The sequence below is a fragment of the Biomphalaria glabrata genome, chromosome 15 (assembly GCF_947242115.1).
Source record: "Biomphalaria glabrata chromosome 15, xgBioGlab47.1, whole genome shotgun sequence".
NCBI lineage: Eukaryota > Metazoa > Mollusca > Gastropoda > Planorbidae > Biomphalaria > Biomphalaria glabrata.
In genome coordinates, this window is record NC_074725.1 from 9,963,080 (window position 1) to 9,987,731 (window position 24,652).

Here is a 24,652-nt window from a genome sequence, read left to right on the forward strand (position 1 = left end):
TAAATTACGAAACTTTCTTTCGCCCTGACAGATATTTACGCAATCGGTCTCTTTCTTTCTGTAACTTGGTAGATTTAGATCTATAAAATACAAAGTACTTTTTTCTTTGAACACTTACTAATTGTAACCTAATGATGAACAACATTAAAAGATCATAATGTGAGATCCTCTGAAAATGTAAAGATCTGTTAACACTGATAATTACAGCTAGAGAAAAGAGGGTACGGTTTAGTAGATGGTTTTAGCCACATGGCGATGTCGTCTTTTGATACTTGTGATAACAAATATCTCCCATAGTCACTGTGGCCCAGACTTTCAACAAATCGTACGGCAATGTCAGCGTGTCCCACTAAAATCTAAGACCGGCCGAGTGAGCCTGTGAAAAGTGATAGCATTGACCTATTATCTGTACTGGCCTGCGAGGTATAAAGATCTTGCTTATCTTGCTTCACTCTCCGCCGAGAGAACGAGCTCTGAGCCTCAGAAAACAAACTCCCCAGCATTTAGAAAGTACAATACCCAAATTTACCTAGACTATCAGATTTATTTTCATTTCGTTTTATTGATAACTAAAATTATATAACCAAAGAGCTGTGTTCTTCATTCATGGATTGGGGAGCGTATATATAGTGTTGTAAAGTTGTAACCCTGCCTAGCATCAGTGCTTGTGTTGCGTACGAGCGCACTATTGAACAATAAGAAGAAGACGCTGTATTAGTAGAAAGAACAGTGTATCAAGTGATTGGGGAAAATCTTAATAGTAGGGAACTAAGGAGCCATCCTTTGTGCTGGATGAAGACTGTAATAGGGACCTGGAGCAAAGCGGGGAAGGCTGTCGTTGGTCCGTATTCAGGTTTGGTGGAGAGAGGATTGGTAGAATTAGTAACAAGACTCTTTGAATGTAGAAGGCTGTTATGTGTTTGTCCTGTTGAATAAACACGCGTATTTATTTATTGTAGAACTTCGTTGAGCTGACTGCCTTAGATTTACAACAATAGGATATATTTTTAAAATCGTTGTTGTTATTCCTACTTCCCCGTATTAGCCATTCCTAAATTTTTAAAAATTGCGTAATTAGGTCAACTTCACACGGAGGTGTGTGTGGAGATCATCTGTTCCTCCTTACACATGTACACAATACCTCTACTCTTTCCCCGCAGAAGCATTATCCTCACTCTGACTCCATGAACAATACTCTCCCCCCTCCCCCAATACTCTCACTCCTTTCCCCACCAACATTAAGCACACATTTCCGGTCATCTCTTTAATCTGTCCATTGACTTTTGTCGTAGGGCTGGTATGACAGTTCTTGTAACCTAATCCCTCAGCTTTTCCCGTGCAGCAGACGTTCTTTACAGGATATCAAGAGAAAGACCTGTCCCTTCTTTTACGTTGTCTTTGAATGACCCTTTCTTTGGACGACCCTTTCTTCGTTCTTCCCGCCACTGTACCTTGAAGAATGACTTTTGATAGTGAGTCATGTCTTACAATATTACCGAATCAGCTCAGCTTTTATCTCTTCATAGTGTAGAGAAATGTGTGTCTTTTTGCCAGCCAGAGTGTTGATAAACTCATTTGTCTTCTTTTCCTGGTGTCTGATGCCCAGCATTTTTTTTTGTGTAACATTTACTCTCAAAGGCTTGGTTTATTCTTTCAACCTCAGCGTTCAGTGTCTACCTTTCACAACCATTCCCGGTCAGCTACATGTAATTACCAAACAATGATCCTATTCCACTGAGAAAGTTGGAACTTTCTGGATAGTACCCCACTTCTCACCCCCCCCCCACTTCTCCCCCTTTCCCTTTTTATGCTGCTTAAATAAGCGAAGACTGAGTCACTCTTGGCGGAATCCCACCCTCCCCCAACCCGTATTTCCGCCTTATGAACATTTTAATTTTTTTCACCTGTTTTAACATTTTATATTTGTCATTCTTTGACCATGGACGTTTTTAACGGGGCCACAATTTTATATTGTAAAGGAAGGTCAAAGAAATAACTAGTATGAACCGCCCGCCAATTTCATTTTCTTATGACTGCACGAATTCGAATAGTTCTATTACTTTCATAACACCTTTGAATCTTGGTCTACTGATCTCATAGCCAATGACTGAAAAAAAAAAAAAGGTGAGACATTTTTGTCCTCCCCATTTCCCCCCCTATCATTTTTAGGTTTCATTTCTAGCAATCTTCTTCAGGTTCTGAACACAACAATGATCCTGGCTACCATCCTGTTCTATTGTCTTACTTTCCTTTCTACTGTTGTATATCATTTATATTTTCAGAAACTACAGCTACAGTACCTTGTCATGAGCTATCCAGCTTTGAATTAAGTTTTCACGCACACACCACTGCTTCACCTTCATAAGCCCAATTCATAAATGTTAAGACATTACAATTTTTAATTTAAGAAATTTTACCCCAAACAAACAAACAACAGCAAAACAAAGACAACACAATGTGGCCATGATTTCATTATGTTTACTTCAACACAGATAACGCCACTAGATGTGCTCAATGCATAGGCATTTTTTTGTTTTGCTTGAATGCTTTGTACATCTACACCCACTCCATGTTAAAGAGTTTGTGTACTGAATTATGTAATGGTATGTGCAGAAACAACAGACATAATACATGCATCACCAGTAGTTCTCACAAGATAAGTCTTCAGACCATATGGACATATTTACAGTCATTTACATACAGAGAAAACAAAAATATTTATATATCAATATGTATATATATACAATGTAGATAGCTGTTGACTGCAGCACTGAACTATAACAACTCCCATAAGCTTGAGATCAATCAAGCTTTCCATTAACATCTGGTAGCCATTAACTGGATACCTTAGCATGTCCGTAAGAACATATACAAACAAAATGATAATTTATAAAGTGTATTGGTCAGAACAATGATACTATGATACCAATGTAGGAAATTAACAAATGGTCTAATTTCTGTAAATTTACATTCTAATCCATGCTTACTCAAAAACTGATTTAGACCAAAGTGAATAATCAATTTCTCCTCATCAAAAAAAGCATGTAAAATAAAAAAAAATATAGTTAAAAAAAACTATACATATTTAAAAATGTCTTGAGTTTAAAAAAAAAACACAAAAAAAAAAACAAGAACAAAACAAAAAAGTTGCTTAAAATAAAAATTCCAAGCCACTTTATGACTATTGAAGAGGTCACCACAATTGATGAATGAACTTCATCTCATGTCCTTGACTAGAATTAAGTACTGACCATTCATGACATAAAACATTTATCAAAACAAACCATGCTAATGCCCTGCTATTGAGGCTACAACTACCCTCTTGTTTTCTTGACCACAGTAATGTAGTTAAACTTGTTTGTCAGTTTATTTAATAGCCACTTGTAACGTTTTTTAAAACCCTATGTTCCAACTGTTGCTCATTAAATATTTGATAAATAAATCAAGCTTTAGGCAGACCAGTATACAGAGAAAATAAGTTAGAAAAGACCAGCTTTACCCTTAAATGCAGAGGCCATACACAAATTAGGAATACTGTTTGAACTAAGACAAGATTTTGAAATACTACATAAGGAATTACTAATAACTTCCCACCCTGTGACACAATAGCTAGATAGTAGAGAGAAATGTATCATCAGCCTAATATCCTAAAGGTTTAGATGACATAATATCATGACTAAATAAGATAAGAACAGTGAAGTGACATGAATGACTGCAAGTAAAATCCTTTCACCACCCCAGGATACATTATAAATGCATGTTTCACATCCAGAGCACACTATCATTGTGTCAGGAAATATCACACTTTACAAGCTAAAATGAAGGATTACCTTTAAAACAACATGATGCTATATGACACAAACTTCATGTACTGGCACACAAACTACAATACATTGACCTAAGTAAATCAAAGACACGTATAAATGACTTTGAAATACACAAGAAATCCCTAAGCACTCTATAAGTAGATATATATTTATACATGTATGGATAACTATCTGGGATACATGTAGAATGAATGTTGTAGTGATGCAGTCAACATATACTGATTTAGAATATAGGTAGAAACAACAATTAAAAAAAAGAACTTACTTGAAATTATACAAGACTACACTATATTTATATTCTTAAAAATATCTATTGGATGCATAATTTATCAACATCAATTTGGGATGAGTGTGAACACAGACGGCTGTATTTATATTGTACAGTGCAACACCACAACAAAGAAGGCATTCATAAAGTAAGCTTCTGACATTCATGTCTTTAAGTCCTTTAAAACCAAAATTGTTTACCATAAAGAGTGTGATTAGTGAGGTTCAACTCAAGGACTTCCAAGGATGGACTTGTAAGTCAATAGTTGGTCTCTTCTGGCGTATACATCAGTTCATTTTTTTTACTGTTTTCATAAATAGTCCGACTAGCTATTAATCCAATTTTAAAGGGTTTACAGTCATATCAAGTCTTGTTTCCATTATTAATAGAATAAATTAAAACATTATTAAATAGAACATCACATTGTATTACATCCTGATACAGATGCCATAAAACAGTGTTTCCCAAACTTCCTTAATGGAATACTTAGCCATTCTGGGTATTTAGCTGAACACTTTTACTAATTTTTTTAGAGAAGTTAATTCACGTGGTGTCCTACCCGCTAATTATTCCAGTAGTTCATGGAAAATTTATTCAGGCCTTGTAGAACACAAGGGTTCCGCAGAACACAGTTTGGGAAACACTGTCATAAATTATCCAAATTTGAGACTTATTGATGAGAACTATTCAGTTAAAGATTGTATAACATATTAAAAAAATGATTAAGAATCATAATAACAACTATCCTAAAGCTACTATTAGCCCATCCAGTGTTAAGCTGTAAGATACTTGCCAATTCTTATAATAATCACTCATTACTTAGGAAGTACTACAGAAGTTGATATCCACCAATGTAATTTAACTCAAACATGTCCAAACAGAGCACAATTTTAACAGAAAATAATTCTTGCAGTTTGAAGTTAAACACACATCTACCCTATTGCCTTTAAGTAGGACATTGCTAAGCTTGATGTGCTTTTGTCAAGTCAAAGTAGAAACTTCTATATTAATTACAACTAAGGAATTTCAAGGTCTGTTTTTTTTTTTTAGTGCAAAACAGATAACAAAATGATAAGTCTTTGTTAGTTTTTATCACAAAGGGAGTACATAGCTTTAAAAGTATCTTTCAACAATATGGTTTTGGTTCACAGACCTACAGATTATTATATAATGCATTACTCTAGCACATATTTTTCATCTTTCATAAAAGATGGTTAGTGAATATTTTCTGATGAAATCAGGTTAAATAAGTATTTATCTTTATAACTTATTTAGAAGATGAAAATGGCTAAATATAAAGATTTTTCATTCAATAGTTTGCTTCCAGCGATCACGGCTTTGAAACACAGGCTACTTTGTACCAACTATTAGGGCTTTGAAGTGAATTTAATATTGTAGGAATAATGGAAGTAATCTTATCTTCTTGACAATATTATTACAAAAGATAAATCAATTTCTTTAAACTGAGTGAAGAGGCTAAAAAAAAAGTGTCTTTTCCAGTAGTCTTGGTTGTTTTATGGCTAAATACATTCTAAAGAAATTAAGGGGGTAGTCTACCTTCAGAAACTTTTTTTTTATTTACTGTTTTTTTACAATGAAATTATGTTTAAAGTATGACTATAAGTATAGATAGTCATTATTACAAGAAAAAAATAAATTTTATTTGCTAAATTTTCCCCACCGGGCTTTTTTGGGTTAAAATGGGCAAAATTAAGACCATTTTGTAATTGATTTTTTTCTGAAAGTATTATTGTTAGAGTATTCAAATTTTGCATTTTAATACTTAATTATGTGTTTAACATAGTAACAGAAGCTTTTTTGAAAATACTATCAGGCTTAGGAGTAAATTTTTTTTATTGAAATCCTGTTAATTTTATGCTCTGCGGGTGGTAAATTTGATAAAAAATGCTTCTTTAATTGTTAATATCTCAATTTTTTGGTATTGTTTTAAAAATCGGCTCTGTTACTATGTAGTATATATATATATTAACACAAATATACAATTACAATACAATAGGACAAGTAGATTTAAAAAAAAATAGAAAACAAGAATGTGTATGTCATGAAAAAATTTATTTTGAGAAAAATGGGTTTTAAAGTTTATTCTCAAAAGATATGAGACATTTGACTTTTCACAACAATGAAATGTATTTTTCTAAGCAAATTAACAATAGGACATAGAAATAAAATGTTAAGAAAACAGAAATTATTACATTTTTAAAGTTTAAAATGCCCCCCCCCCAACTCCCCCCCCCCCCATATCATAACCAATCCAAAATTTATTTTTTTTAGCAAAAAAAAAAATGCCCAGTAAATAACACAAGGCTATACAATAATTTTAACAATAATAAGGATTGACCATTGTTAATAAAATAAAATAGGAAAATCATTTAAATATATATATTTAAATGTCTGCACCACCAGGGATGTATTGGGGACCACCCTCCTGTTGTTCGATTCTTTGCCTTTCACGTTCTTCTGCTTGCTTCCTTGATAACCTTCTTTTTGTTTCATTTTTTTCAATGCATCTCTGGGCTTTTGAGATTCTGTTACAATCTCTCTTGAGCCCCAAAGACTTTGACTGTATGCCAGTCTTAATATTAAGGTGGCTCAAGAAAAGTTGGGATGCCTTGGAGCCCATATTAAACTCACCAACACCTACCCCTACAGAGACTTCAAGTCTCTTTCTTCCCACAAATAAATGCTTAGGGCACCGACTCCATATCAAAGCATGAATTGACTCATTGACATTTTGAGTCTGCCCTAAGATGCAGCGTTGTAACAATTCATCCTGTGTCATTCGTTCAAACACAGGACGAATATGCTCAGCCACTAGGGGGGAAAGAAATGTTGTCATTTCTTTTTCATGTGACCCTGCAGGTTGGTTTCTAGCCAAGGCTCTCTGGTAAAAGCACCAAGAAGATTTGCCAGCAGGACAGTCACTGTGCATAGGATTATCATCCGAAGATGTACAGTGATAAAATGTGGCCCATATTGCCTTTCGCATCTGAGGAATAGTGGTGCTTGAGCGTAATGCTTTTGTAAAATACTTTTGCAATTTATTGATTTTAGGTTGGGTAAGTTTACCTTTCCCATTACCACCAAGAGTTATTTTTTGCTTTTTTTTTGTATCCACCACATTCCTCAGAGCTGTTCCCAATCTTTTTGAAACATGATTAAGGCATTCTCTCTTTTCAACAACAAGGTCAGGGTATGGGTTTTGCTCATGGATGGCTTTTATGGTATTTGTGTCTCCATCTGAAATGACACTTTTATACCTGAAGCCATTTTTTTCAACTGACCGTGACCACATAATCACTGCAGCTTGCTGCTCCATGCTTCCACTAGAGCCAAAGTGATTTATATCACAGGACTGTTTGTGTGCATTGTACCACAGTTGGTACTTGACAGGGTCCTCTAGTTTCAAAAAGTTTCCTGTCTTGGCACAAACATGACAGTGCTTAGACAGAACATGGTAGTCTACTACAAGACCTGTTTTATTTTCTATTATGCACCCAACACCATATTTTGAAGAGTGCCCCCGTGTCTGCCATGTACCATCATAGGATACATCAATGTCAATGACATGTTTATTACTTTGTTCAGGATAGGCAGCTCTTACAGTACTGGCACTTTCTTTTAGCATCTGGTTTACATAGCCAACAGACTGGCTGAAAACAAATTTAGTGTGTTGCCCAAATGATTTTTTGTGAAGCACAGGCGCATTCATTATTTCAGAAAATTTAACAAGCCCTGCATGACCCATACCAGTAGCCAAAGATGCTGCAACAACCTGTCTGTTGACAGTATGGATCTTATCTGATTTAGGTGATGTAAAAGTGTCACCTTTTACCTCTTGGCAGGTTGTACAGAAAACCTGCAGATAAATGGCAAGCCCAGAGTTTTTTTTTGGGTCATGGGTTAGATTTAAGTTTTGTGTGCCACAAGATGAACACTGAAGATTTATAAAAAGTGATTTCAGTGATTCTAAGCAAACAAAAGTTGATGGCATAGCCATCCCCATACCTGTAATATTTTCCTCACTAAAAAAAGAAAGCTTACGCTTAGATGCTGAAACAGTGGGTTCAACTATAGATGGGTTGGAAGTGGTTGCAGAAGTTTTTGGAGTGGTGGCTTGTTTGAGATGATTTAGCCTTGCTTCTCTGGCAGCCGCAGTCTGATGCTTTCTTGACAGACGAGTTCTGGCTTTAGTATTGGCAGTAAATGCTTTGGCTGGCATAGTTCTAAAATAGTGAGAAGAAAAAAAATATTTGAAATTAAAATGTTCATCAAAGAAAGTTAATTCAAATCATAATTCAAGATGTTATTCAAACCCAAGTGACTGTCACTAGATCTATACCACATCTATGCAAGCTAAATCTAGAACTCTATTGTAATCTAGTAAATCCAGTAGTGAGTAGTAGGGATGATAAAATCTAGATATATCTAGATTATTTTAGATTTCCTATAGATTTATAAAGTAAAGTAGACCAAGAAAATAGCATCTATAGTGACTAGATCTAAAGTCTAGATTAGGCCTACTGATCACAATACATTGAATTTACATCAAGTTAAGTTCTAAGTCTAAGGGCTTCAATTATATCTATATAGATCTACTTATAGTTATAGAATATTAGATCTAAAGATAATCTAAATCTAGTCGTACTACTATTACTACTTGTAACTACTGCTACTAGATCTAACTAGAAGTCTAGCTCTACTTCTACTAGATCTAGATCTTGATAATAGAATCATGAATGTGATTGAATCTAGATCTAGAATCCAATATTATAGATAATTACTAGTATCAAGATCTAAACTAGATCTAGAATCCTAGATCTAATCTAGATCTAGAATCCTAGATCTAATCTAGATCTAGATTATTATCTAGATCTAGAATCACACGAGATACTGGTTACTGTCCCTAAAGCCTAATACTAAATAGCAATAGGGAATAGGCCTAGATCTATATTTTAGATGTAAATATATAATTAAATCTATCCTGAAATAGTCCTATTATTAAAATTAACTTAGATCTAGCTGTAATTTGTTCTTACCTTGTTTGGTGAAAAAAAGATAATCTAACAAAAATAGATAATGCAATCCAAAATCGAATGAATCGAGAGCACGCTTCACAGGGATGTTGACACACGCGCTATGCATTGTGGTCTAGAGTCACCATACGAAATCCAAGATGGCCGCCTTGAGACCAATCAAAATAAGCTTCTATGTACTTGACTACGTTAGAGCCAATCAAATATTAGTAAAAACCTTGATATATACGTCATTGCTTGTGCTCTAGTTACTATAAATAGTTTTAGATAGGAAAATCATCAGGAAAATGACGTAGTACGCAGTGTGACCTTTAAAACGATATCAAATACGATACCATTGTAGACAGGACACTTGCATTACAGCATGCTGAAATTTGTTGACTTTTGCAATGTTTTCAACAAATTTAGATACCCCTATGCTATTAAAACACGTTTTTAAGTATTAAAGTGCAATATTTTCATAATTTGATGTATGACAAGTGATTCCTAATATATTTTTCTATTAAAATATGCAGTTTTTGAAAAATCGATATTTTTGTCTAAAATCGACTTTTTCATGACCCGTCGACCCCCTTAAATCTGATTGTCAAAACATTTTCTAAATAAGAATCTGTAATACTAATACTAGTTTGGCTATTTAGTTAACTTTACTGATGATGTATCTCTTGAATGCGCTGGTACTAACACTTAATTTTAAACTATTGTTAAAATACCAATTGACCAAACAAACATTGTTATCAGGGTGGCTGAAACTAAGTATAGTCAGGGCGAATAGGTTTGAAGTTAAAGCCCTCTGATGTTTTGCTGTCCAGTTCCGAGTGAGTAAAGCCTTCATTTGATTTACAGCCCATGTCAGAATGGTCCCTCATCTCAGTGTCACTCATGTAAATGTCATTGCTGTTGTGGCTGTTCCCATCATTGCTCATGGCTGAGTGGGTGCGCAGAGGCTGCTGCTGCAGCGACATACCCACTGTGTGCCCCTGGTGGGGCAAGGGGCTCCGGTCTGACCCCTGGGAGTTCTGCTGTTCTGGGTGCGGGTGAAGGTGGTGCAAGGGCATGGACAGGTTGGACGAGGAAGAGGAGGAGGTGGATGAGGGGGAGCCCATGGCGTCAGAGACAGGCTGGAACATGAACCCTTGCTTGCTGACTGACATGAGAGCCGAGCTGGAACTGCCGACCTGACTGTGGATGGTTGAAGGAGAAGACTGACTGCCTCCAACAGATATAGGACTTAGACCAGCCGCCAAGTTGTTCAAAGGTGACCTGTGGAGATGAGACATACTTGTCCCTAAGCTATTTGACCTTGTCAATGACTGTTGATGGTTGTTAGCATCCAAACTACTGCTTGAAATGCTGAAAATAGATTATAATATAAATAAGAAACAAACAAAACAAAACAAAAAAGAAATATTATGTTGATAACAACTCACTAAATGTTAAAAAAAAGGTCTATTATCTTATTTGAAAAAAATGAAATTTGTATTACTTTTTATGTTTTATGTTATATTGCTGTGAAACAAAAGGCTTTTTTATATCAAAACACATTTAAGGTATAAAGAAAGGTGTTTCCATGCAATGTTAGTACTTTACCAGGTTTAAAGTATCACACTATTATTTTCTCTACTTTTATTTACTTTGTCAATTTAAAAAAAAATGTTCTTAAAGAAAATTGAAAAAGGATTGAGAATTTTTGGGACTCAATATCTTATTTTGGAAGTTTTAACAGCACATTTTATATATATGTAATCTATATAGACAAATCTTAGATTTAGGTCTGAGCAAAGCGAGATTTCAAAGTCTAGCTTGAAAAACCTAAAGTAGAAGAACGTTTACTATTGTAAGTCCATCTGAACTGCTACTAAAATTGTCAAAATTTTGTACAAAATTTCTTCCTCTTTTTATTTTCAAATCTTTTTTTTAAAATATAAACTCTTTGTTATTTTCTGCATTGCGACAGAATTTTATTTTGGATTATTTGATTGCACCACCATGTCCTATTAAAACTTAAAGAATTCTTTTTGTCTTAACAGGAGAAAATAATAAGTTATTTTTTGAAACAGGAGAAAATAGTAAGTTATAAATTTTTTACAGGAGAAAATAATAAGTTATAAAGTTTAAGGAAAATGCATGCTTTTTATGTGCGGCTAGTATTATATAAAGTCAAAATGATTAAAAAAAACAAAAAACATTCATTTTTTTTAAATTTCATTTGAATTAAAAAGGAAATTGTATTTTTCATATGTTTATATCTGAGACTTTTTGTACGTTCATCGGAACATCAATCATTAGATGTCTGCTCTCCTAAGTGCAAACATTATTTAAAAACAATTATTCTAATATTCTTATATTCCTTTCTAGGTGTAACATATAACAAGACAAAAATCTCCTCTTAATGAGAGGTGTCTTCAATGTATTTAAGAATGGATTTTATAAAGAATATGTTGAAAGCCTTCGTCTACATTGGGAATAAAAGGACTACATGGAAATTTCTCTATGCAGGAATATGCTGACCAATTAAGTTGTTCAAAAAAAAAACATAATAAGGAATTACTATGAACAGACCTGTTGGCTAAAGGATGGACACAGGTCATTATTCTGTCTGGTGTACTTGCTCCAGTGCTGAATTTTTTGGGAGGGCTGATGTAATCCCACTTATCTCCATCATTTTCCACTGAAACAAAGAGGAATGCACTAAGTTAAAGGGCACTAAATGATTTCATATTCTGCTAGTACATTTTGTACAGTAAAATGCATCTATTAAACAATGATTGCTTCAGCTCTAGAGTTGCAGTAATGAAATATGCACCTCGTGTGGAATATTCAAGGTAACTTTGTACAAAATAAGATTTTTAAAATAAAGATCATACAACTAAAAGTACTCATGCCCCAAAATATAAAAATATTAAATATATTTTAAGAAGCCTTAACTTTTCTGTGTTTATTTATTTGTCTACATAAATGTTTATTAGGGTGATTCAATATCATTTCTAAATTCTCTAGTCAAAAGAGCACCATATGAAAAGAAATGTTTTTGTTTTTTTTACTTTGACAAAGATATTACTTAAGACGTTCAGCATTTCAAAGCATACTTAAACACAAACACAAGGCTAAATTATGAACACTTTTTCAGAGACTTACATTTACGTTTTAAAGAAACAGCATTCCGCATAGCTATTGGGCTTAAACTCCTAAAAAGAAATATAAAGAATAAGATTGCTTACATTTAATTGCAATTTTTTAATGTAAAGCCATGGAACATGGCAACCCAACATTGACACTACCACCATAAAAACAAAACACAGCACAAACTGGTGACAATGCAAAGTATACAGAGTCACATGACTGCTGAAACCACTGAAGAATCTCTGACCTGCAAGGGAGAGATGGCATCCTCCATCATTTTTTATACGGTGGAAAATGAAAAAATGGTTTGAATGTTGGGACAAAGCCCAAAAAGCCTGCAGAAGCACATAAGGCACCCTAACCAAGGCACCCTGTGTGGCAAGTTAACCAGTACTGAACAGTTCAGGACTGGCCATTGTCTTGGTTCTTGCTATGTATTATGTTATGTATGGTTCAGCCAAAACTTGGAAAAGGAAATTGTGTTTCACATTGTTTTTGACTGTCCCTGACTTGCCAAAAGCCAATTTCACGGGACATGGAAGTCACATACTCTAGACTTGTAAAGAAACATACAAGTTGCACCCCAACCAAAGAGTTTCTATCTAGGGCTTAAAAGAGGATCAGATCCTTCAGGCCTTCACTCTGAGTTTGATGATGAGAAAAGTATTATAACATGGGTTAAAAAGATTGCTAGTTAGAAGTCACTTAACAAATTTCTACTTTCCACAATGTATAAAGTTTCATTTTACTTTAATTAACCAAGCAAACAAGCATTAGAGTTCAAAATGTGTAGAAATATTTGTATACCAGAAATGTAAACATCAACAACTCACCTATGAAAACTTTTCCTAGTAGGACTGGGAGATGGTGACGGAGTAAAAGTGGTATTCTTGACAGGAATCTGCATTGATGGGGAAAAGCACTGCTGTAAATAGAGAGAACACTGAACTTCATTAACACATTTACACAGTTTGATAGAATTATAAATGATTCCAAAGTCATCTATCATTAATAAACATTGACATTTTTTTGTTTAGTTGAAATTTTTAAAATACAATCACAGAGAAGCATCTTTCAGTATTCTTTCTGGGAAAACACTTGCAATACTATTTTTGCTAGTCTCATTTCTGACTTATTAGTTAATTACATGCGTTAATTTCTCATGGATACAATTCCTAGAAATGCAAAGCTATGTTGAGTGTAGATTAAGGTAAAATAGAATCCATCAGATAAGGGACTTCAGGATAAAAAGCAGTAATGTTGAACCATAGCCACAAATTGATAAAAGAACTTTTGGAAACCTCTTAATCAGAGAAGGAACAATAAGCCAGAGTAAAAATGACATTTACTGTTTTAATCCAAAAATAATTTAACCGTACTAACAATAAAAACAAATGAAAGCCATCCAAAAACAGCTATCCATGTAAACACTGATGAATCAGCCTTCAAAGCCACCATAAATTCTGGACTTGATGTCCTCCTGATCTTTCCCGAATAAGATAAGTGTGCCGTGTGGAAATTACTGCATAAACTTCAAGGCCAAAATTGCAGATATATCCACTCTTTAAGCAGTGACTAGCAACACCTCATCTACCCCAAAAGAGTTGACAGCACCAATCATGATAATCTATCATATGATAACAGAATTTAATACAAGTCTTTTTCTTGGCACAGACTGCAAAAGAGCCTACAGCTCAACAGCAAAAAATCTGGCTAGAAAAAAAGAACCCAACTCAAACTTAGTCCCTAAACTTAACTGAATCTGTCAAATGAACTAAAATCATTTTCCTTCCTAAAATTCTGACAACCAAAATATGGATCAACTTTAGGATTGGGCAAAACCTAGACCTAATGTTAATGCAACTGTTTTGTGACTGTGAGCCTGCTATTCTGGGCATTCCTTAAAAGGCCTATATCCTTGATCCTGCTAAAGATGGAGTTTTTTACTCAATGAAGAACAATAGCATCAGAATCTAAAAATAGATATTGAAATGTCATAAAACTATATGAATCATTGCAAATAGCAGCCCACATTATTCTATTGGAGTAGAGTAGAATCATGAGAAAAATGTCTGAAAACTGGCAATACACTTGAACCAGGAATGCAAAAGTTAAAGTTGTGATTGTTTAGACTACAAAAAAGTCTAAATTTTATTTTTAAAAAAAGGTTTTTACTTTCATTTATAAATGAAAGTGAGAGCTCAATTGATAAGAAACATTTTGGACTCTATGGGATGCCAGCAGGTATTATCATCTGCAAAATTAAGGGAAGAATGCATAGATGAACACCTCACAGTTTAACCCTTGGTCCAGCATATTCCTAAATGATTCTGACTGACCTTGGCTGCGGCTCTTGTGGGTGAAGGTGAGCCACAAAGTATATTGGGCTGGGTCATTATATGGAGCGATTCACTGAAAGACCTCTGCCGTCTCTGACTTTCCATAGGCTCTGATGTATCCTACAGGGTAAAATAAAAAAATGTCCAACTTAATCAATTAAGACTAAAATATATGTTATATGTGTCACTCAATGACTGAAGATTGTCACTAGAATTCATCAGTCAAATGTATGTGTGTATGAAAAAGAGGAGGGGGGGGGGAATGCTCATTAAGTGTGCCGTTTCAACCCAAATAAAAAACTATGTTGGAAAGCACTATGATGCAAAGAGAGCAAATAAAAAAAAGAATTAAAAAAACAGCAATAGGTGGCTCTGGAGAAATAGAGTGAAAAAACTGAAGCTAGAATTCAAGGGCTAAAAAATATATTTGGGAAGTGCTAAAATGCAAGCTGTTTTACCAGAAAAGCAAAAAAAGAAAAAAAAAAAGGGGGGGGGGGGGAGAACAAATGAATGTCAGTAGCCAGTGAGTAATACTAGTATGTATAGATAGACTAATAAAGCACAATAAAAATATTTAAAAAAACAACAACTCACAAATGAAAGACTATCCCAGTTCTGTGAAATCCAAATAGAAGATTGAATCTCTCTGAAAAAAAAAAAATCCAATTTAATCCATGATAGGAAGACTTAAAAAATTGTAGGAAATTTTCTACACTGGAATTAGCGACACAACAAATAAAATGTTTGTTTCATGAGTTTTCAAACTATTCTTGATCAGCTAGTTAAATGTTTAAACAGGCAACCGTGGCAAATATCTCCTGTTCTTGAGCAAGACTTACAACTATCAAACTATACAGTAAGGATGGCTGGTGTGACCCACCATTCATTCTTTCTATTGGTGCATAACCATTGAAGGTGCTGGGCACTGGGCTTGTTGAAAAGTAGTTAGGTGCTAACATGTAATAATTTTGTTTTGCCTCAAAAAAGACCTTTCAAATTTTCAATGTTATCATTCTTGACACTTGTCAATTTCTTTCAATGGACACAATACAATCACTACTGGTATATAGAGCTAAATTCTAGTTTAAATGACACTAGATACAGATCTTTACAATGAGTTCCTAACTCAATCCAGATCTAGAGGATAGTCCCTTGACATTTTAAAAATGAAATCTCAGCATTGTTGTTGTAGATATGCTAGCCTAGACAAGAACTAGAAAATTTAGATCTAGATTTAGTTTACTAAGTCTCTGTTATCTATAATTATACATATATAGTCTAGATGTAGCAGCAAATAAATAAAGAGGAGATTACATAAATTCTACATTTACAATATTTATACAATGTTCTGAATGCATAAATCAATAAAATCACAATATGAGATCAAAATCAAATCACAGTGTGAGATAAAAAGAAACTGAATTTTAATTTTAACCGTGTAAATATTATACTCCACACCTACTAGAATTGAATTTGTACTGGTGGGCATATGCAAAAAATTAAATTTGATGTAACTAAATATTTCTAGAATTTACTACCCCTCAGCTTTTTTTTTAAATAGTGAAAACAGGAGGGGGGGGGGGAGAGGAGGAGAGATATATAATATAATATAAGATATATATATATATAATTCTAAATTCAATGCTTTGTATAAAAAAAAATTTGAATTTAAAAGTCAAGGATGGTGCCTCACTGTTATTCTTCTTTTCTTATGATTTGAATTGCTATATAGGAGAGTGACAGTAGTAGGACCTACTATAAATTTGGTATTTTAAGTTTTCCCTTAATATACCAAGGAGAGACTTTAATAGCTAATATGCTTTTAATTTTTGTACTGAAATTATAAATCCACAAACATTTTTGTTAACCCTAACCCTAACCACAAATAGCAGTTACAAAATTTACAAAATTGACAGGACTCCTAGCTTGGTAAACCATGTTCTTACCTTTCATGTTGCCGTTCTATATCTGCTTTATGGATTTCCTCCTGCTTGATTCTTGTCACCCTGTCTGTACTTCTTATAGGAGGCTGTAAATACAATGGTTGCTTATTAGACATGAGTCAGTTAATGAGTTTAATTAGGCTGTATAGATATAACAAAAGTCAATTTATAAAGTAATAAATTATAAATATATAGAACAAACATAATTAATTATAAATTTGATAACAATTATTTTAGAGATCCAAAAGTAGCTATATACATACAGATACATGTTTGTAATATTATATACTATAATTATACTAGCAGTAAGCCCAGGCTACGCCCGTTGATTTGTTCCTAGGCTTTTTTATTGTTTATTATGGCCAGAATAAACATTTTAATGATCAACCTAACATCCTTTTTTTTAGCCTGTGAGTTAATGTATCTCTTACAATGAAATTTCCTTAATGTATCTCTTACAATGAAATTTCCCATCCTGCTCTCTCTCTTTCCTAACCCCCCCCCCCCCCCCCCCCCCTATGTGTCTTTTAAATTTTGTTTTCTTATTTTAATAAACGGGCAATATTTTTACTATCATAATGCGCCCACGACACATCCACGCTTGTTAATTCTAGTAGCACTTTCACAGTCCGCTTCCCCAAAGGATAACAACAAAAAGGTAAGTCCTTCGTACACTCTATGACTTTACTTCAGCTTCTCAATTCAATCTATCTATATATTTAATATCATGTAAGGTATTAGACACCCCATACATTTCTTCTAACAATCAGTTTCAGGCCAAGAGAAAAAAAATGCATTTAATTTTCCCAAGGCTTCAATGAAATACCACATTCAGTTCCCTTTCCTACATTTATTTTTGTATTTTGTTCTCTAAATAAAATTTCATTAATATATAACAAATTGGAAAGACCAGCTTCATAATGCGCCCCCTAAACGTACATGCTACAATATTTTAGGCCTATTAATTTTAGTTGCACTTATACTTATCTCCCCCCCCCCCAAACAAAAAGTTCGGCCTTCGTACACCTTCCCGTTCTAAATTCTACATTTATCTTGGTATTGTGTTCTCTAAATAAAAAGCAATATCAATTCCGTTTTATTAATCATAATCGTTTATTTGATTCCATTTGAATGTAGCAAAATGACAATAGATCTAGATTTTTCTTTTCAATGCAATTAGAATTAGAATTGGGTTTTTTTTAACAGAGTTACAAAGTAACATTTCTTGCTCTCTCTCTTTCGAAAAAAAAGAAAAAGACTCTAGATCTATCTTTTAAATGCTATTATGATGGGCATTGTTTTTTTTTTTATTTAGACAGAAGTAGAAATGACGAAGGCATATTAAAAATAAGTAGACTTTGGGAAAAAGAAAAATATTGCTCTCTAAAAAATACGGAATCCGTAATATTTTGTTAATGTTTTCTAATTAGACTGCAGCCTTTTGGGGAAATACCAAAAATAAAATGCAAAAGTTTGATAGAGTTTGAGTTTTTTTTCTGCTAATTGTGGCAATCAATTTGCATATCTGTCAAAAGCATTCTTAGTGAGCATCTAGGAGGTAAAAGGAACCTGTGTACGAAATTTGATGGAGATACGATAGTTTAAGAGCTCTTGTGATAGATCAGTGGTATTTTCACTTATATATAGTAGAGAGCCATATAAAATTACAAACACGTAATGACGTATCTATCAGCTGTTAATTATTAAATTACATCCTATTTAAACTGTTCTGAAGTCTATGTATATAAATTTTCTAAACCTACTTTTTAGTATTAAATAAAAATCAAAGATAAAAATATTTAATTGTAAAATATAAACTGCATAAAATTACACTTGTTGATGATGGAGCATTATGTAATGACATGTTACTTGAACTAAGTCGCCGCAGAGCAACAGATGTAGCCGTTTTAAATGACGTAGGAGGGCTGAAAAAAAAAAAAGATGGGTTTTTGTTGTAATAGCTGAACTCAGATATGAAAATATCGCATTAAACAAAATATAAGAGAAATGAAACAGTTTTGTCTATTAGAAGAATATTGGATCAATCAAACCATGTTCTATTAACTTGTTTTTATAAAACCATTCTATAATCTAGCAAAACATATATCTTTTTTTAAAAAGTCAATATTTGAAAATCAAATTATATAATATATTGTTACGAATCTCACTATCCAGGCTCTCTGCAAACTGCACCATACACCACCAACTTAAAGAACGTGACAACTCAGGGCTCCAAAGTAACGTAACACATTAATAATTGAATAAATAACAGCCAATACTGTACAATTGGCAACACGTACACTGTACAAATATCTCTCCGATAACACCGTTCCGCCGTATCAACTCTTGCACTGGCCTCTCCGTCTCGTTCCAGGCTTGCATTGGGTTCAACAGTTCAGGACTGACTTCACACACTAGGCTCGTTGTGTCGGACTCGATCACAGACCAAGATAAAGACGCCGTTCGTCTCAACTGTACTTGATAGTACTCCTTTCTGAACCGTCGTAATGCTCCGTACAGAACCACACCGCTGAACTGTGCTGTAGTCGACCGTGTTCTGAACTCCTGTCGTGAACCTCCTTTCTGAACCGTCTTGACTGCGACACCTCCACTCTTATATAGGATCCCTACTGGCCTTCTCGAACCGGACAGAACGCCGCTCGACATTTCTAGGTGGTCAGATGACTACAACTCTCGTGACGCTTCTGAGCTCTGTTCACGACGTCGATCCTTCCCGAACCACCATGTTGACACTCGTCTCGGCCGACCGTCGTAACTAGTCACGGTTGACCGCTCATCTAGCGCTGGCATGGGGCGATTTGTGTGGGCTGACTACACTCACACCACTACCCCCATTTGTGCCACCACCAGGTTTATAACAATATGATCAATTAAAAATATGCAATAAAATGCTAATTCACTCTGTTGATGTTGATAGCTTACCTGACCTCTGCTTCTGACGTAACCAGAGTATTTATCATTGGAGCACTGTTGGAACGTTTTAATGTTCCACCACTGTTCTGTTGAGGACTTGAAGATGATGATGCAGGCGGGTCAACTTCCATTTTCTTGCAAAGATTTCAGTTGTTAATCAAATTAAATCCAATACTATAGTTTCTTTAATACATTGTACTTCTAAGAAATGTATGAAATATAGTCTTCAGCCAAAGTAATCCAAGAAACAATTGAAACAGATAGAAATAAACCACATTGCCACAAGTCAAAAGGAGCAGAAGTAGTGAACAGCTTCCATTTCTGCAAGGTACAGCCTAACAGGCTCCAAAAATTGTTCGTTATCTTGGTGGTAAACAGTAAACATTGGCTAACACTCTTTTTTTTCTCTCAAAAACAAAACCTAGAAATAAAAGACATACACAAAAAAAAAGTATCAAGGTTAAAATTTGTATCACACATTAGAGTATCATACATGGTTATAAATTCTAGAAAAAATTAACTAATTATAAAATGCAAGTTCAGGTAATGATGCCTGACTATAATTAATTAACATTTCCCTTCAGATCTTTTGGTTCATGGGGCTGATAATGTACAGCTCATGAATCGGGTTCTAAGGCAAAGAGGTAAGGAAGAGTAATGTGGCCAGCTCAAAAACAATTGCCTTAACTTTGCCAAACTAATGTTAATATTAGATGAGTTGATGGACTCAGGGATGCCTTAAAAGGACCCCAAATTTCAAAATCAAAATGATTTTATTTCTGAAAATCAGAATGCGCTTGGCGCTGTGGCTTCGAATCTCTTAATGGATGGATGGGAGATGTGCTGCATCTGTTAGATCCTATAATCTATCTCAAGATAGAACCTTTTTTAGTACCTATATAAAAATTAAGTACAAAACACTATTTCCGAATATTAAAAAAATAAACGGATTAAATAAAATGCTTTAAATTTTGAAAATTTTGATGAGCAAACTTCAAATTGTTAATATAAATTAAATATAAAACTTTAAAACTGTGTTAAATAATTATGTGTATAAGTTTCTTTTCTTTCTCATTACATTCGTAAAAATCTTCCACAAAGCCTCCAGGTTCCCAGCTCATAAGGGGGTGTGTGAACAAAACTGAAAGTTGAAAGGGGGAGGGGGAGATTGCAAGTAAAAATTTAAGAAATATTGGTTTAGACTTAGATATATCACAGAATCTAAAATAAATTCTAGACAATCTAGAAACAAGTTCCTATGTTAGTAAGTAGATAGAAAATTTAGCTAAGCATGTTGATTTTGTAAGTTGTCATTGTATTACATGAATCCGAACAACGCGCTGTTTTTGTGGTCATTACATCTTTATTTTGATATGTAATAATAAACTAGCATGCTGTATAATGTGTGTGTCCAATTTCAAATGATTCTGACCCAATTTCCTTCCATTTAGCTGTCTTTTTATGTAAGAAAAAAGAATTTCAAATGTGTAAGTTAGGTTGTTTTTTCCAATCTTTATCACTTCCTAGGGTTAATACTATTTTATTTTGGCTGGCTAAGTCTATGCTAATGAGCCAGGCAATATTTATTGTTTTTGGAGATGATTTATTTGATTCATAAGCCAAGTTGTTTGTTTCCATACAAAAAAATTTAATAGGGTGTTTGTATTAAAGGGAAACTCTGATGGTTTTTCAAATTTGAGTTATTGGCATATTTAAATTCTGCGTAAAAAGTTGTAATAGTAAACATTTTACCATTTTTTATTTAAATGCTTAGAAACATTTATATTTAATAAATTAGTCAGTAAATTCTTGACATCTAAAAAAAAATGGGGTTCTATGAGATTTTGTTTTAAGCTAGTTCATACATCACTTCCCTCAACAATACTGAAAGAGAAACTAAATTTGACCAATCGTATCGCTTCATTCTTACAGTAGCTGTTAGGCTTAGTGACGGCCTAGTCCAGAGCTATGATACAGTTATATATACATGTATAGATAGATCTAAAAGAATTAGGATAATCAACTCGAGAAAAAGAGTAACATTTTCATCTAAGCCTCTCTCTGTCCCAAGAAGTAAATAGATCGTGTGTCTGACTGATACGAACAAACTGGTCAGTGTAAGGCTAGTCGAGACTACATGTAGTCGGTCATGACAAGACAACCAAACAATAGTGTTTGTTGTGTGTTGAGTGGTCTGAGAAAATACACACTGCCGTGGTTAGTCAAGCATGTAAATCTACTTTTAATACGCATTTTTTCTTTGCTTACAAGATCCTATATGTAACTGCATAGACCAAGATATATTTCTTTTACGAGAATGTAAACTTTGCTGTATGGTCTCCTGTTATACAATAAGTCAAAAGATTAAAACACATTTGTGAGGTCACATAGAAACTCGGTGAAAGTCTGACTGTTTTGGATGCGCAGGAAAATTACGTCGGAAAAACATCAATTACTAAGTTATTATTGCAAAGAAACAAAAAAAGAATCATATATTCATTATCTGTAAATCAAAACACATATTATATCAAAAATTGTCAAAACCATCAGAGTTTCACTTTAAATTACAAATTTCTTACCAAAATTTATTTCAAACAGCCAGTTTTCGACATAAATGTTAATGATCTTATATTTTCTTATATAATACAGACGTTACTTCAAAAAAGAAGATGATTACGTCCTACGCGTCATGCATATTAACCAATGACTTAAATTCTGCCAAGTCACTGGTTTTCCTGGCTAGCTCAGGCAACCCATTCCATGCTCTAATAGCACTAGGGAAGAAGGAGCACTTTTACAAATTTGTCCTAGCATATGGAATGAGAAATGTGCCTTTATCTTAGTGTCTTTCTGAGTATTTTATTAAATTTTGTTTTTGTTTGGTGTTGTTTTTTTAATGGAGAATAAATGGACAAATGTCTGGAGTGAGCTTGATACATGGAATGAAGTTAAATGCCTAGATCTAGACCTACTAGATAGATCTAGATTTATATCATAGAGAGAATAAAGATGATTCAACTATTTAGGTAAGAATAGCCAGTAATATACTACAAAAGATCATCTGTATTAGAAATTTATTAAATGAATAAACAAAAAACACAAACATTCAACACACATCTAATCATGCAAACATAAGTCTAAAAGTCAATGTAGAAGTCACTATCCCAGTGACCTAATTTTGGTAGAATAATAGTGTTTATATTTTTTTGTGTTCGTATTTATGCATAATTTGAAAACATCTTAATGATTTCATGTGAGGGGCTATGCCTGGGGATTTTAAAATTTAGATAATATCAGTATAGAATTAAAATCTGTGTTTATTGATACCAAATTTATAGATACTGAAATAAATTTTGGTGTTGGAATCAAATAATGATAATTATAATAATGTAGTGTGGCAAAATTTGTTTGAATTAAATGAAAACACACAGCCTCTTTGAACTTAAATATAAAAATATGTATACGTTAGGGGTACAAATATAAGTAGTCATCCTTATTCTCCTTAAACTAAAGAAGATTTTGATATTTCATTTTCTTTTCTATGTCAAACCATTATCAAATAATGCAATGTCAAACTTTGAATTTTTATGCTATTGGTGTTCAGTTACTGAGATAGCATAATTATAAACTACTTATTATATATAGACTCTAGATCTAGAAAGATCATATTATATGATTATTATGATAGTGTATTCATAGATGATAGACTTTAAGTAACAGAATCATAAGTCAATTAAGTCAAAAGAATCTAGTTCTATAGACTAGTATAGTATATAGAGTATAATATAGTCAATATAGATATAGAGTATACGTATGTGAGTATAGTCAGTAACAGTATAGACTGGAGGATAGATCTAGTTAGTAGTCTTCAAGTTAAATTATTTATTTCTAGATCTAGACTAGATCTTTCTAATAGATCTAGAATCTAGACTAGTCTAGAATCTACTATCTATCTTACTATCTAGATTCTAGACCTAGATTATTCTAGTATTTCTAGTAGTAGTAAACTAAGTAAGTAGTAGTCATTCTAGAATCTAGATAATGATCTAGAATCTAGATCTAATTGTACTGTTAAGTCGTAGTCCCCAAGCCCAGTCGGTGGCAGACCCAACATTGCAACTTTACTGACTGTCACTTGACTCATTACACAATAAGTGACATTTTTTTTTAGCAGCTGAGCAGATGCAGATCACGAATGAAATACTTTCAAACAAAATAACATACACATTATTATTGCTTTTCAAATTGAATGAATTGTATCTTGCTTGGAACTTCTTGTACTGAACATCTATTGATTAATTAAATTGAAATAACCAGAAACAGCTTATCACCATGATTATGTTGTGCATGTATTTTAATTTTTGTTAACAGCCATTTGTCTCATTAACTCAGATAAAAATATCTTTAGCTAGTCTAGATCTAACTAATGTCTATAGAGAATATTGGATTTAGAGCGGAAGTCGGAAACGAGACTTGCTTACTTAGCTAACTTAGAGTTGCCAGGCCAGTGAGACTTGTAATGCTAAAACTAAAAGATTATTGTACATCTACTGCATGATCTAGAGGTGGACCGTGACTTACAAAAATACAAGTGTTTGTATAATAGAATCTATATATTTAGATTCTAAATTTATATATAGTTGTTCGTATAGCGAATTTCTCTCAAATGGGTTCATTGCGCCAGGATTTATGACTAGATCTACATGCGCCCTTGGATTAATAATAAGAAAAAAATGTGTTAACTGTACGAATTTAGCCTTTTACAAAGCCCATACCAACTCTGTCGGTCTGGTAAAAAGTAGCCACTTGAAATACTGCACCTTTCATTAATCTTCGGAGTCGAAGACAAGCCTTATTATTATTAGCTTGCAAAAAGAATAAAACAACAATTCAAATTGTACCCTATTATTCCACACCCTGAATATAAACATCCTTTTGCAAGAATTTCTGGAGCAGTGACTCTGGTTGCGCAGCATAGTCTAAACGTGGTGACTGCAGCACGAATCGAGGTTAGATGAGAAAAAAACTGCCAAGTCTTTTGCATCTTGCTTGTATCCCAGAGTTACAAATAAGAATGTATTGCTTGTCTTTTCGTTGTTGTTTTTTTTTTATCTGGCTGAGTCAGGCAAACTATTCCATGCTTCAATGGATAAAGTAGGCCTAA

At 33.6% G+C, this 24,652-nt stretch overlaps 2 protein-coding genes across 3 annotated transcripts; both read right to left on the reverse strand.

Moving 5' to 3' along the window:
- Positions 1–2,462: 2,462 nt before the first annotated feature.
- LOC129923118 (uncharacterized) lies at positions 2,463–9,247 on the reverse strand. The gene is made up of 2 exons (XM_056012676.1): positions 9,153–9,247; positions 2,463–8,339 (listed from the first exon to the last, which is right to left on the reverse strand). The coding sequence occupies exon 2, from the start codon at positions 8,333–8,335 to the stop codon at positions 6,500–6,502; it is 1,836 nt and encodes a 611-aa protein (XP_055868651.1). The 5' UTR covers positions 8,336–8,339; positions 9,153–9,247; the 3' UTR covers positions 2,463–6,499.
- A 642-nt stretch (positions 9,248–9,889) lies between these two features.
- Positions 9,890–23,953, reverse strand: LOC106055727 (P2R1A-PPP2R2A-interacting phosphatase regulator 1-like). 2 transcript variants are annotated; one of them, XM_013212125.2, is made up of 10 exons: positions 23,713–23,953; positions 19,498–19,909; positions 18,386–18,479; positions 16,558–16,640; positions 15,206–15,257; positions 14,612–14,731; positions 13,106–13,197; positions 12,288–12,337; positions 11,712–11,820; positions 9,890–10,502 (listed from the first exon to the last, which is right to left on the reverse strand). In XM_013212125.2, the coding sequence occupies exons 2-10, from the start codon at positions 19,617–19,619 to the stop codon at positions 9,902–9,904; spliced, it is 1,323 nt and encodes a 440-aa protein (XP_013067579.2). In that variant the 5' UTR covers positions 19,620–19,909; positions 23,713–23,953; the 3' UTR covers positions 9,890–9,901. The 2 variants fall into 2 exon arrangements, with proteins under 2 accessions (XP_013067579.2, XP_013067580.2); XM_013212126.2 differs by having other exon boundaries at positions 23,820–23,950.
- Positions 23,954–24,652: the final 699 nt, after the last annotated feature.

Coding starts and splice junctions, on each gene's coding strand:
- LOC106055727 (XM_013212125.2), bottom strand. CDS start 19,619: ATGGAAGTTGACCCGCCTGCATCATCATCTTCAAGTCCTCAACAGAAC. Junction 16,641..18,385: donor ATGCTCCATCATCAACAAGT/GTAATTTTATGC, acceptor TTGTATTTACAG/CCTCCTATAAGAAGTACAGA. Junction 14,732..15,205: donor ACTGGGATAGTCTTTCATTT/GTGAGTTGTTGT, acceptor TTTACCCTGTAG/GATACATCAGAGCCTATGGA.
- LOC129923118 (XM_056012676.1), bottom strand. CDS start 8,335: ATGCCAGCCAAAGCATTTACTGCCAATACTAAAGCCAGAACTCGTCTG.